The following is a 12,591-nucleotide window of genomic DNA, read 5'->3' on the forward strand; positions in this document are numbered from 1 at the left end:
TCTTCCCCAAAGACTGCAGACCAGGAGGGGAAATCGATCTGTAGCCACTACTCCAGCCTAATGACTGAAGTAGACTCCACCATCCTAGAGTTCTCTCTACAGGAGAAGAGGAGCAGGAGGATCTATGTAGTGGCAAATCCTCCATCCCACCTATACCCACCCCCCATGCAATCTCCTGAAAAGGGTCCCCCTTGAAATAGGAGAGGAGCAGGATGTCCCTCAAAGTGTTTAAAACCAGGGAAAGCATGAATAAATGGATTTCAGGAACAAGTACATCTCTCTTCAATCTGTGACTGGTAAGAAAACTTTGCCTCATCCTGTCAGACTCAGACCTAGTCATGGTGACTCTAACTCGTGTGTTTATGACTTCTTGATTATTACAACTCATTATTCTTAGGAATAAAGCCACACAGACCGGAAGAGCTGCAACTGGAACAGAGTATGGCAGTCCACCTGCTAGGCAACACAAGTGAGCACTATGAGTACATCCCCCAATACTTCAATTTCTGCAGAGGCTCGCCATTGAATTCAAAGTCTAATTCAGGCTCTCATTGATTACAGATTGAGCTGTGGTTGCTCAACACTTAGAATCATAGAATATCAGGGTTGGAAGGGACCTCAGGAGGTCATCTAGTCCAACCCCCAGCTCAAAGCAGGGCCAATCCTCAAGTAAATCATCCCAGCAGGGCTTTGTCAAGCCTGACCTTAAAAACCTCTAAGGAAATTTAGGCTCAAGAAGTCTAAAGCTGGGGACCCAGAACTGAGGCACCCACTGATACAGGCTACTTTTGGAATAAACCTTTTTTCTAATGCAGTTTCCTAATCTGCAGAGGTGGATAATAATACTTAAGCAGACTCTGCCATACATTGTGTAACCAAAAACTACATACTTTGTAAACTGTAAGTTAATGTTATTCTTAGGACTTGGAAAGCCCCTCAGTCATTTCTTGGAAATTAAAAGAATCTGCTGTTAAAATAGCAAGAATGGGAAGAAGGATAAAGGAATTTGAGGTGCAAGTCGTGTTCTCATCCATCCTCCCTGTTGAAGGAAAAGGCTCAGGTAGGGAGGTGAATGCGTAGTTACGGAGGTGGTGTCAGAGAGAGGGCTTTGGATTCTTTGACCATGGGATGTTGTTCCGGGAAGAAGGATTGCTAGGAAGAGATGGGATCCACCTAACGAAGAGAGGGCAGACCATCTTCACAGGCAGGCTTGCTAACCTAGTGAGGAGAGCTTTAAACTAGGTTTGCCGGGGGATGGTGACCTAAGCCCAGAGGTAAGTGGGATACCAGGAGGAAACACAAGGAGGAGGGTACAAGACGGGAAGCTTCCTGATTCATACTGAGAAAGTAGGGCAATCGGCTAGTTATCTTAGGTGCATGTACACGAACGCAAGAAGCCTGGGAAACAAGCAGGAAGAATTGGAGGTCCTGGCACAAATCAAGGAACTATAATGTGACTGGAATAACAGAAACTTGGTGAGGGACGTTCACACGACTGGCGCACTGTCATGGATGGGTATAAACTGTTCAGGAAGGACAGGTACAGGAGGAAAGGTGGAGGAGTTTCATTGTATGTAAGATGTATGATTGCTCAGAGCTCCAGTATGAAACTGGAGAAAAGTCTGCTTAGCGTCTTTGGTTTAAGTTTAGAGGTGAGAGCAACAAGGGTGATGTTGTGGTGGGCGTGTGCTATAGACCACTGGATCAGAAGGATGAAGTAGATGAGGCTTTCTTCAGACAACTAATTGAAGTTTCCAGATCACAGGCTCTGGTTCTAATGGGGGACTTCAATCACCCTGACATCTGCTGGGAAAGCAATACAGCAGTGCACAGACAATCCAGGAAGTTTTTGGAGAGTGTTGGGGACAACTTCCTGGTACAAGTGCTGGAGGAACCAACTAGGGGCCATGCTCCTCTTGAACTGCTGCTTACAAACAGGAAAGAATTGGTAGGGGAAGTAGAAGTGGGTGGCAACCTAGTTAGCAATGACCATGAGATGGTTGAATTCAGGATCCTGACAAAAGGAAGAAAAGAGAGTAGCAAAATACAGACCCTGGACTTCAGAAAAGCAGACTTAGACTCCCTTAGGGAACTGATAGGCAGGATCCTGTGGGAGGCTAATATGAGGGGGGAAGGAGTCCAGGAGAGCTGGCTGTATTTTAAAGAAGCCTTATTGAGGGCACAGGAACAAACCATCCCGATGTGCAGAAACCATAACAAATATGGCAGGTGACCTGCGTGGCTTAACGGTGAAAGCTTCAGTGAGCTTAAACTCAAAAAAGAAGCTTACAAGAACTGGAAATTTGGACAGATGACTAGGGAGGAGTATAAAATTGTTGCTAGAGCATGCAGGGGTGTAATCAGGAAGGCCAAGGCACGATTGGCGATGCAGTTAGCAAAGGATGTGAAGGGTAACAAGAAGCGTTTCTACAGGTATGTGTGGGACCCTTACTGAATGCGAGAGGCAACATAGTGACAGATGATGTGGAAAAAGCTGAAGAACTCAATGTTTTTTTTGCCTCGGTCTTCACAGACAAGGTCAGCTCCCAGACTGCTGCACTGGGCAACACAGTATGGGGAGGAGGTGAGCAGCCCTCAGTGGTGAAAGAAACAGGTTAAGGACTATTTAGAAAAGTTGGACATGCACAAGTCCATGGGTCCAGATCTAATGCATCCCAGGGTGCTGAGGGAGTTGGATGATGTGATTGCAGAGCCATTGGCCATTATCTTTGAAAATTTGTGGCTAACGGGGGAGATCCCAGATGATTGGAAAAAGGCAAATATAGTGCCCATATTTTAAAAAGGGAAGAAGGAGAACCCGGGGAACTACAAACTGGTCAGCCTCACTTCAGTCCCCAGCAAAATCATGGAGCAGGTCCTGAATGAATCCATTTTGAAACACTTGAAGGAGAGGAAGGTGATCAAAAACAGTCAACATGGATTCACCAAGAGCAAGTCATGCCTGACCAACCGGATTGCCTTCTATGATGAGATAAGTGGCTCTGTAGATATGGGGAAAGTGGTGGATGTGATATATCTCCCACAATATTCTTGCCAGCAAGTTAAAGAAGTATGGATTGGATTAATGGACTATAAGGTGGATAGAAAGCTGGCTAGCTTGTTGGGCTCAACGGGTAGTGATCAACGGCTCGATGTCTAGTTGGCAGCCGGTATCAAGCAGAGTGCTCCAGGGGTCAGTCCTGGGGATGGTTTTGTTCAAAATCTTTATTAATGATCTGGCTGATGGGGTGAATTGCACCCTCAGCAAATTCGCAGATGACACTAAGCTGGGGGGAGAGGTAGATATGCTGGAAGGTAGGGATAGGGTCCAGAGTGACCTAGACAAATTGGAGGACTGGGCCAAAAGAAATCTGATGAGGTTCAACAAGGTGCAGAGTCCTGCACTTAGGACGGAAGAATCCCATGCACCGCCACAGGCTGGGGACTGACTGGCTAAGCAACAGTTCTGCAGAAAAGGACCTGGGGATTACAGTGGACAAGTAGCTGGATATGGGTCAGCAATGTGCCCTTGTTGCCAAGAAGGCCAATGGCATATTCGGCTGTATTAGTGGGAGCATTGCCAGCAGATCGAGGGAAGTGATTATTCTCCTCTATTCAGCATTGGTGAGGCCACACCTGGAGTACTGCATCCAGTTTTGGTCCCCCATTACAGAAGGAATGTGGACAAATTGGAGAGAGTCCAGCGGAGGGCAACGAAAATGATTAGGGGGTTGGGGCACATGACTTATGAGGAGAGGCTGAGGGAACTGGGGTTATTTAGTCTGCAGAAGAGAAGAGTGAGAGGGGATTTGATAGCTACCTGAAGGGGGGTTCCAAAGAGGATGGAGCTAGGCTGTTCTCAGTGGTGGCAGATGACAGAACAAGAACCAATGGTCTCAAGTTGCAGTGGGGGAGGTCTAGGTTGGCTTACAGGAAACACTATTTCACTAGGAGGGTGGTGAAGCACTGGAATGGGTTACCTGGGGAGGTGGTGGAATCTCCATCCTTAGAGGTTTTGATGGCCCGGTTTGACAAAGCCCTGGCTGGGATGATTTAGTTGGTGTTGATAATGCTTTGAGCAGGGGATTGGACTAGATGACCTCCTGAGGTCTCTTGCAATCCTAATATTCTATGAATAAAGAAGTAGAATATTATCACTTAAAGAATCTTGAAAAGGAGGTTGAAAATATGAACCCATGAAGCATGTTTGTGAGCTGCCTTGTTCTGACATATAGATCTGTCCATTTCAAACTTCAAATAAACAATACATAAAATTTTCTTATGACGCAGGATCCCTAATTCTGGGAAATCTGTGAGACAATCAGAAATCTTGACCTTTGTAATGCAGGAGCCAGATTAATATTCTCAAATAATACAATTTCTTCAGAAAATACTGACTTCAATGGGAAATTTGACCTGAATTTACTAAATACACTTGTTCACTGACACCAGGCCATCACTACACTATGGGTGCTACACATGGGCAGAGGGTGAACCCCCGCTTTGGGGAAGCTAGCCCAATGGCCACGCCCCTTCCACCAAGGCCCCGCCCTCCCACATGCCGGAGCCCCCCCATAACAGGAGCCCTGAGGGCGCCCCCACAACTGAGGAGCCCTGTGGCCTGCCCACCCCAGTCATGCCAGGCCGCCAACCCCAGTGCCAGTCTGGTCCCAGCCATGCCGCTGGCCCCTCCCCCCCAGCTGCTGGCCCCCTCGAGTCACTGGGCTAAGCTGCCCCCTGGATAGGCCAAGTGCCAGGCTGAGATGCCCCCGCCCCCAGATGGGCCAAGTGCCGGCCCCGGCAAGCGCCGGGCCAAGCTGCTGTCCCCCTCCTCCCAAGCCGGGATGCTGGGCTGAGCCGCTGGCTCAGCCGGGCTGAGCTGCCCCCCGGACGGGCTAGGCCCCAGCCCCGCCGAGCACCAGGCCAAGCTGCCTCCCCACCCCAGCACAGGTCGAGTGAGCCACCTCACTCCCACCTGCTCCGCCCACTGCTGGCTCGTTGTGTTCTCTCCCACCCCCACAAGGAGGAGGGACAAGGCGAGCAGTGGCAGGCAGGCAGCAGCAGAGTAAGGGCCACCGTAGCCCAGGTGTCCAGCAGCGGGTCGGCAGCAGCTGCACCAGGACTTAGCCTCCCCTGGCCTATTATACCTGCCACTCATGGTGCTACAGCTACATAGCTGCAGCTCTGCTGCTGCAGCACCATAGTGTAGACACTTTCTACATCAATGGAAGGGGGCTTTCAATCGCTCTAGTAAACCACCTCCCAGTGTGGTGGCAGCTAGGTTACTGGAAGAATTCTTCTGTCGACCTAGCCGTGTCTACACCAGGGTCTAGGCTGGCTTAATTAAGCGCTATGTAGTGTGAATTTTTCACACCTCTAAGAGATCTAAGTCGAACTAAATTTTAAATGTAGACCAGGGCTATACCAGAGAAAAGGACATAAGAATGACCATACTGGGTCAGACCAAAGATCCATCTAGCCCAATATCCTGTCTTCCGACAGTGGCCAATGCCAGGTGCTTCAAAGGAAATGAATAGAACAGATAATCAACAAGGAATCCATCCCCTGTCGCCCATTCCCAGCTTCTGGCAAACAGAGTATAGAGACACCATCCCTGCCCATCCTGGCTAAGAGCCATTGATGAATTATCCTTCATGAACTTATCTAGTTCTTTTTTGAGCCCTATTATAGTCTTCACCTTTACAACATCCTCTGGCAAAGAGTTCCACAGGTTGACTGTGCATTGTGTGAAGAAATACTTCCTTTTGTTTGTTTTAAACTAGCTGCCTATTAATTTAATTTGGTGACTTCTAGTTCTAAAAACAGACAGAATAGCTAGTCCTTTCGCCACTAAAGCTAGAGTGACTTTCTAGAAGGCTCAGGCTTATGGCCCACTTAGGACATTATACTGACTAAAGCCTAGGGGCAGAGTGCTTAGTACCGTGAGTGGGTCCACTGACTTTCAGTGGGACTACTCACAGGAGTAAAGTTACTCACATGTGCATTTGCAGGATCAGGCCTTCAACTGTTACCAGTAACTGAACACAAGTTTGTCCAATTAACAGCTTTGCTTAAGACTAGATTGCAACTTGCCCTTGTGGGGCGATGTTGGGGGAGGCACAAAACCTTTCCCCAATGAAGCCCTGCCAATGGCCAGCCATAGTCACTGCATTTGAGGGACAAGAGAGACTGATCCCTCTGTGCATACCCCAGGAAGAGAAATCTCCTCAAAGGAAGAGAAGAAGGACTAGAGCAGGCTAAGCACAGGACTAGGGGTAGCATGCTTATCTGGAAGTTCAGGGATGGATTGTGTCTCCCCATGGTGAAATCCCTTGCTGAGCTCCCATCCGGGTGTTTCAGCTCTATCTATCTAGTCAGGACTGAGTTATAAAGACACAATATAGCCCTTCATAGCCAACTATTATAAATGAATAGATTACATATCTGTTGCCCTTTCATCAATCTGAGCAACATTTCATTCAATGAGGACAGTAACATGGCGCCTGTAGAAATCAACAGCAGATAGTGTGTTGTTAAAAAAAAAAGAGGTGGTAGTTACTTCAGCGCACTGCACTACTACAATCTTGTTCAGAAGAATATTACATTAATGACAGACAATGAAAGTATGGAGAGTCACCGATTAGGATGAAACATAAAAGCGAGACGATGGTCCAGTGGTTAAAATGCGAGCATAGGACTTGGGAGACCCAGCTTCCCTGCTCCATCACAGACCTTGGGTAAGCCACTTAAGGCTCAGATCCTCAAAGGTAAATAAGCACTTAACTACCATTGATTTTAATGGGAGTTAAGTGCCTAAATACCTTTGAGGATGTGGGCCTTAGGGAACTGATGCACAGAGAGGCTATCTGTAAAATGGGGATATTAGCACTTCTCTGTCTCAGAGGGGAGTTGTGAGGATAAATATGTTAAAGATTGTGGAGAAAGTCCAGAGAAGAGCAAAAAAATGATTAAAGGTCTAGAAAACATGACTTATGAGGAAAGATTGAAAAAAATGAGTTTGTTTAGTCTGGAGAAGAAAAGACCGAGAGGGGACATGATAACAGTTTTCAAGTACATAAAACGTTGTTACAAGGAGGAGGGAGAAGAATTGTTCTTCTTAACCTCTGAAGAGAGGACAAGCAGCAACGGGCTTAAATTGCAGCCAGGGTGGTTTAGGATGGACATTAGGAAAAACTTCCTAACTGTCAGAGTGGTTAAGCACTGGAATAAATTGCCTATGGCCGTTGTGGAATCTCCATCATTGGGGATTTTTAAGAGCAGGTTGGACAAACACCTGTCATGGATGGTATAGATAATACTTAGTCCTGCCTTGAGTTCAGATGACTGAACTAGATGACCTCTCAAGGTCCCTTCCAGTTCTATGATTGTGAGATGCACAGATACCACAGTAATGAAGGTCATAAAAATACCCATGACAGTTTACCAAAGTCCAACAGGGAGATTTAATAAGGCTGTAAATCAAATTTACAATATTTTTTCCAAGTGTGAGCACAATAAAGTATTATAGTTGAATTAAACTGAAAGAAAACAAAGGAGCAGAGATTACAACATATCTAGATTGTCATCTATTGAAACAGACATGGGCACACATTCAAGTGTCTGAGATATGCACAAATATTAGATAAACTTTCTTCTTCAGCAGCGTAATAAAGCCCCATGTGTGCCTCCGTCAGTGTGTAAATTATGGACCATCTCCAGGCGTCATATACATGGAACACCTATTGAATACAATGAGAATCCTGCATGTGAATTGATGTACCCAGTTCAGAGATTATAAGGCCAGAACGGATCCGGTGATCACCTGGTCTCACCGCCTGTATAGCACAGACATAGAACTTTCCCAAAATAATTCCTAGAGGATAGCTTTTAGAAAAAGCTTTTAGAAAAACACCAGGACACTTAGTATATTGTTAATCATTAATTACTCTCACCATTTAAAAGGTATGCCTTATATCCAGTCTCAATTTGTCTAGCTGCAACTTCCAATGATTGGATCATGCTCTACCTTTCTCTGCTAGATTGAAGTGCCCATTATTAACTATTTGTTCCCCATGTTGATACTTACAGTCTACAACCAAGTCATTTCTTAACCTTCTTTTTGTTAAGCTAAATAGATTGAGGTCCTTGAGTCTATCACTATAAGACATGTTTTATAATCCTTTAATCAGTCTTGTGACTCTTCTCTGAACACTCTTCAATGTATCAATATCTTTCTTAAATTGTGCACACCAGAACTGGACACAGTATTCCAGCAGTGGTTGCACCAGTGCCAAATACAGAGATAAATACAGGGCCGGTTTTGTTTAATATCTTTATTAATGATCTGGAGGATGGTGTGGACTGCACTCTCAGCAAGTTTGCAGATGACACTAAACTAGGAGGCGTGGTAGATACACTAGAGGGTAGGGATCGGATACAGAGGGACCTAGACAAATTAGAGGATTGGGCAGAAAAAAACCTGATGAGGTTCAACAAGGACAAGTGCAGAGTCCTGCACTTAGGACGGAAGAATCCCATGCACTGCTACAGACTAGGGACCAAATGGCTAGGTAGCAGTTCTGCTGAAAAGGACCTAGGGGTCACAGTGGACGAGAAGCTGGATATGAGTCAACAGTGTGCTCTTGTTGCCAAGAAGGCTAACGGCATTTTGGGCTGTATAAGTAGGGGCATTGCCAGCAGATCGAGGAACGTGATCGTTCCCCTTTATTCGACATTGGTGAGGCCTCATCTGGAGTACTGTGTCCAGTTTTGGGCCCCACATTACAAGAAGGATGTGGAAAAATTGGAAAGAGTCCAGCGGAGGGCAACAAAAATGATTAGGGGTCTGGAGCACATGACTTATGAGGAGAGGCTGAGAGAACTGGGATTGTTTAGTCTCCAGAAGAGAAGAATGAGGGGGGATTTGATAGCAGCCTTCAACTACCTGAAGGGGGGTTCCAAAGAGGATGGAGCTCGGCTGTTCTCAGTGGTGGCAGATGACAGAACAAGGAGCAATGGTCTCAAGTTGCAGTGGGGGAGGTCCAGGTTGGATATCAGGAAAAACTATTTCACTAGGAGGGTGGTGAAACACTGGAATGCGTTACCTAGGGAGGTGGTGGAGTCTCCTTCCTTGGAGGTTTTTAAGGCCCGGCTTGACAAAGCCCTGGCTGGGATGATTTAGCTGGGAATTGGTCCTGCTTTGAGCAGGGGGTTGGACTAGATGACCTCTTGAGGTCCCTTCCAACTCTGATATTCTATGATTCTATGATTCTATAAAATAACCTCCCTACTCCTGCTTGAGATTCCCCTATGTAGGCATCCCAGAACTGCATTAGCTCTTTTGGTCAAACCATCACATGTTCAGCTGATTATCCACCACAACCCCCAAATCTGTGTCAGAATCACTCACCGCTTCCCTTTTGTAACCTTCAGTCCTTCTGAATGACAAAAACGTATCAGTGTAGGAAGTGGAAAACTGAGTATCTTAATGGAAGAATGCAAAGGCTGACAAGCCAAAAATTTCACCATATTCCTTAAAAATGACATTTCTATCAGCATTTTCTTAAGCCTGAAGTGCAGTGCACCTGTAGTCATCCACACCTATTTACATCAAAGCCAGGCTATTAGTTTTTTTTTTTAATTATTCAGATACATTCCTCTCCCATGCTCCCTGAACAGTCTCACATCTTGGTGCAGTCAGTAACAAAGAAACTGCTCAGTTCCCTATTGTGATACATAGATGTTTTTGGTTTCTCTCTCCTCCCGTTATTTCCTTAGGAAGGATACTTTAATTTTATACAGCGCGTGTTTACTCTGACCAGCGAATCTATGGCGCTGGATACAATTTGTATGAAATAAACTCGGCGCTTAATTATTATTAGTTAGACATCACCAGTGCGTGCAGTACGTCAGGAAAGACGAACTGTCTGAATAACATTATTCCCCAAAATCCACTGACGGGTTCCTAGCAAAAGTAAGGAATTCTTGTCCTTTTGGGAGCCACATTTTCTGTTGCCATGTTTCAGAGTAGCAGCCGTGTTAGTCTGTATCCGCAAAAAGAACAGGAGTACTTGTGGCACCTTAGAGCCTAACCAATTTATTTGAGCATAAGCTTTCTGGGGCTACAGCCCACTTCTTCGGATGCATGGAATGGAATATATATTGAGGAGATATATATACACACCTTTTCATGCTCTCTGTATGTGTATATATATATCTCCTCAATATATGTTTCATTCTATGCATCCGAAGAAGTGGACTGTAGCCCACAAAAGCTTATGCTCAAATAAATTGGTTAGGCTCTAAGGTGCCACAAGTACTCCTGTTCTTTTTTCTGTTGCCAGTTCAGATTCTCTGCTGACCTGTGTGACTCGCCCCTTAATATAAAGACAAACCCAAATCTGTTGCAGACAGGAAGGCAAGTGGCTTGGTATTGAACCCTTGGTCAGCAGGACCATCAGACCCAGCATAACCCAGAGCAGTCCACACACACACACGGTTTCCGAAGGGCCAAGCAAGTTCCCGCAGCCTTGACAATGCAGCCGGGCTCCGCCCAGCCGCTCAGCAGGGCGAGGCGTGCGCGGGTCGGGCCGGGGAAGCCGCGGCGGGGCTGCGAGCGCCGCTGCCCGGCCGAGACCGGGGCAAAGCGCCAGGCGGCGGGGCTGGCCCGGCGGGGGACGCGGTTACCTATGGAGATCTCCTGCGCGAAGGCCAGCGAGATGAGCAGCAGGGGCAGCCCCACGGCGATGCAGGTGACCAGCTTGTCCAGCGCCAGCTCCAGCCGCAGCCCTTTGTACTTGGGCTCGGAGGGCTCCTTCAGCAGGAAGTCGGAGAAGACGTACTCGGTGGCGATGTGGGCGATGGCCATGGCGAGCGCGGGTCGGGCCGGACAGGGGGCGCCCGGAGCGCCCGGCACGCAGCCTGCCCCGCTCCTTTCGCTTTGCTTCCTGCTCGCGCCTGCCCCCGGCGGCCCGAGGCGCCGGCAGCTGCAGCGCCCGGCTCCCCGCCCCGCGCTCGCTCTTTGTCTGGCTCGCGTCTCCCGCACCTCCGAGTGGGGCCGCGGCGGCGCCTCCCCCTCCCCAGGCAGCGCGCTCGGGTCTCGGGACCTTGCGCCGCAGCCGGCCCAGCGCGGGAAGGAGGCGGGGCCGGGCTCTGCCCCGCGGCGGGCAGCGGGAACCGGGGGTAGCTCAGGCTGTGACCCTCAGAAAGGGGGGGCGGTGGCAGGATTGGGCCCTGCTGGCTGGGCGCACGGGTAGGGGCGGTGGCAGGATTGGGTCCACCCAGGAGTGGCTGAGGCCAATATCTGGTCCAAACCCTAGCACTGTCCCTGTGGCCCTAGTTTAGGGTGACCAGATGTCCCGATTTTATAGGGACAGTCCCGATTTTTGGGTCTTTTTCTTATATAAGCTCTTATTACCCCCACCCCCGTGCCGATTTTTCACACTTGCTGTCTGGTCATCTTACCCTAACTTAGGAGCTTCTGGGTTGATGATGTGGGTGCTCAAAGCCCCATCCCTCCACCCAAACAATCTTATGAATCTTCCTCCTTGTGGTAATGGAGGAGGGTCTCTCTGCCTGTCATATCGTTTGGGGGGAAATTGTGCATATAGAAAGAAGCAGTATCAGAGGCCAATGGGCCTGATGCTCCAGTCACACTGCTTTTAAGCCAAGGTAGTTTCCCCTGATTTCAGTGAAGTTACTCTTGGCTTATAGTAGTGGGAGCCAAGGCCGGCTCTGGCTTTTTTGCTGCCCCAGGCAAAAAAGCCTCTGGCCGTTCCCCCCTCCCCCCCCCCAGCACGGCAGGGGAGGGCGGCCGGAGCCCCGGGGGGAGGGTGGCGAGCCCGCCCGGGGCTCCGCTCTCCCCGGCGGCCGGAGCCGGAGCACCACGCCGCCCCCCTCCAGGTGCCGCCCCAAGCACAAGCTTGGTGGGCTGGTGCCTGGAGCCGGCCCTGGTGGGAGCGGAGAAGCAAGCCAAAGATCTCATGTGGCGGAGATTAGAGTAGAGCTCTGAGGGCCAGATTAATCCTCTGCAGATAAATTGTGGCAGTCCCCACTGAATTTAGGCCAAAAGGTGCTGAGCCTCGGCACCTCTGCGCTTGGCAGTTCACAGTCCCAGCACCTCTGGGCTTGCTGCATTAGTTATGAATGTAAAAAAATTACATGAGCCCCAGCACCTCTGTTGTTACAAATTAAACCCTGGGTTACTCCCAGTGCTTCTTACAAGTTGCATCCTGTATTTGTACTGCTACCTGACTACTCTCCAGCCTGTAATATCCAATAGAAAGTATGTGGAATGGCAACTAGCTATGACTGAATGTTAATAGTTTATTTGTAGAGGGAGAGAAAAGAAAATTCCCCCACCTAAACCATCTGGTCTCTGGCTTCAAAGGTCCACTAACTTTCTGTGGGAATTTTTGTTTTTGGATTGAATCCAGTGAACTCCGTTCCCTTGTGTTTATGGGATAACTCCTGCTTTCTCCAGAGCCAGAGGGCCCAGGAGGCATTGGAACCAGACTGCATATGTTACCGGTTCGTTGATTTTTAAGCTGCAACCCACTTTCACATAATAAGAATCTCAGAAATTAATGATGA

General features: G+C 48.2%; 1 protein-coding gene across 2 annotated transcripts in view; it reads right to left on the reverse strand.

Moving 5' to 3' along the window:
• The window catches only part of PANX1 (pannexin 1), a 48,504-nt gene extending 36,782 nt beyond the window's left edge, over positions 1-11,722 (reverse strand). For both annotated transcript variants that reach the window (XM_054015635.1, XM_054015636.1), the window contains exon 1: positions 10,687-11,722. In XM_054015635.1, the coding sequence (XP_053871610.1) occupies positions 10,687-10,867 (181 nt within the window). In that variant the 5' untranslated portion in view covers positions 10,868-11,722. The remainder of the gene's footprint in view (positions 1-10,686) is intronic.
• Between the last annotated feature and the right edge of the window lie 869 nt (positions 11,723-12,591).

The sequence above is a fragment of the Malaclemys terrapin genome, chromosome 1 (assembly GCF_027887155.1).
Source record: "Malaclemys terrapin pileata isolate rMalTer1 chromosome 1, rMalTer1.hap1, whole genome shotgun sequence".
NCBI lineage: Eukaryota > Metazoa > Chordata > Testudines > Emydidae > Malaclemys > Malaclemys terrapin.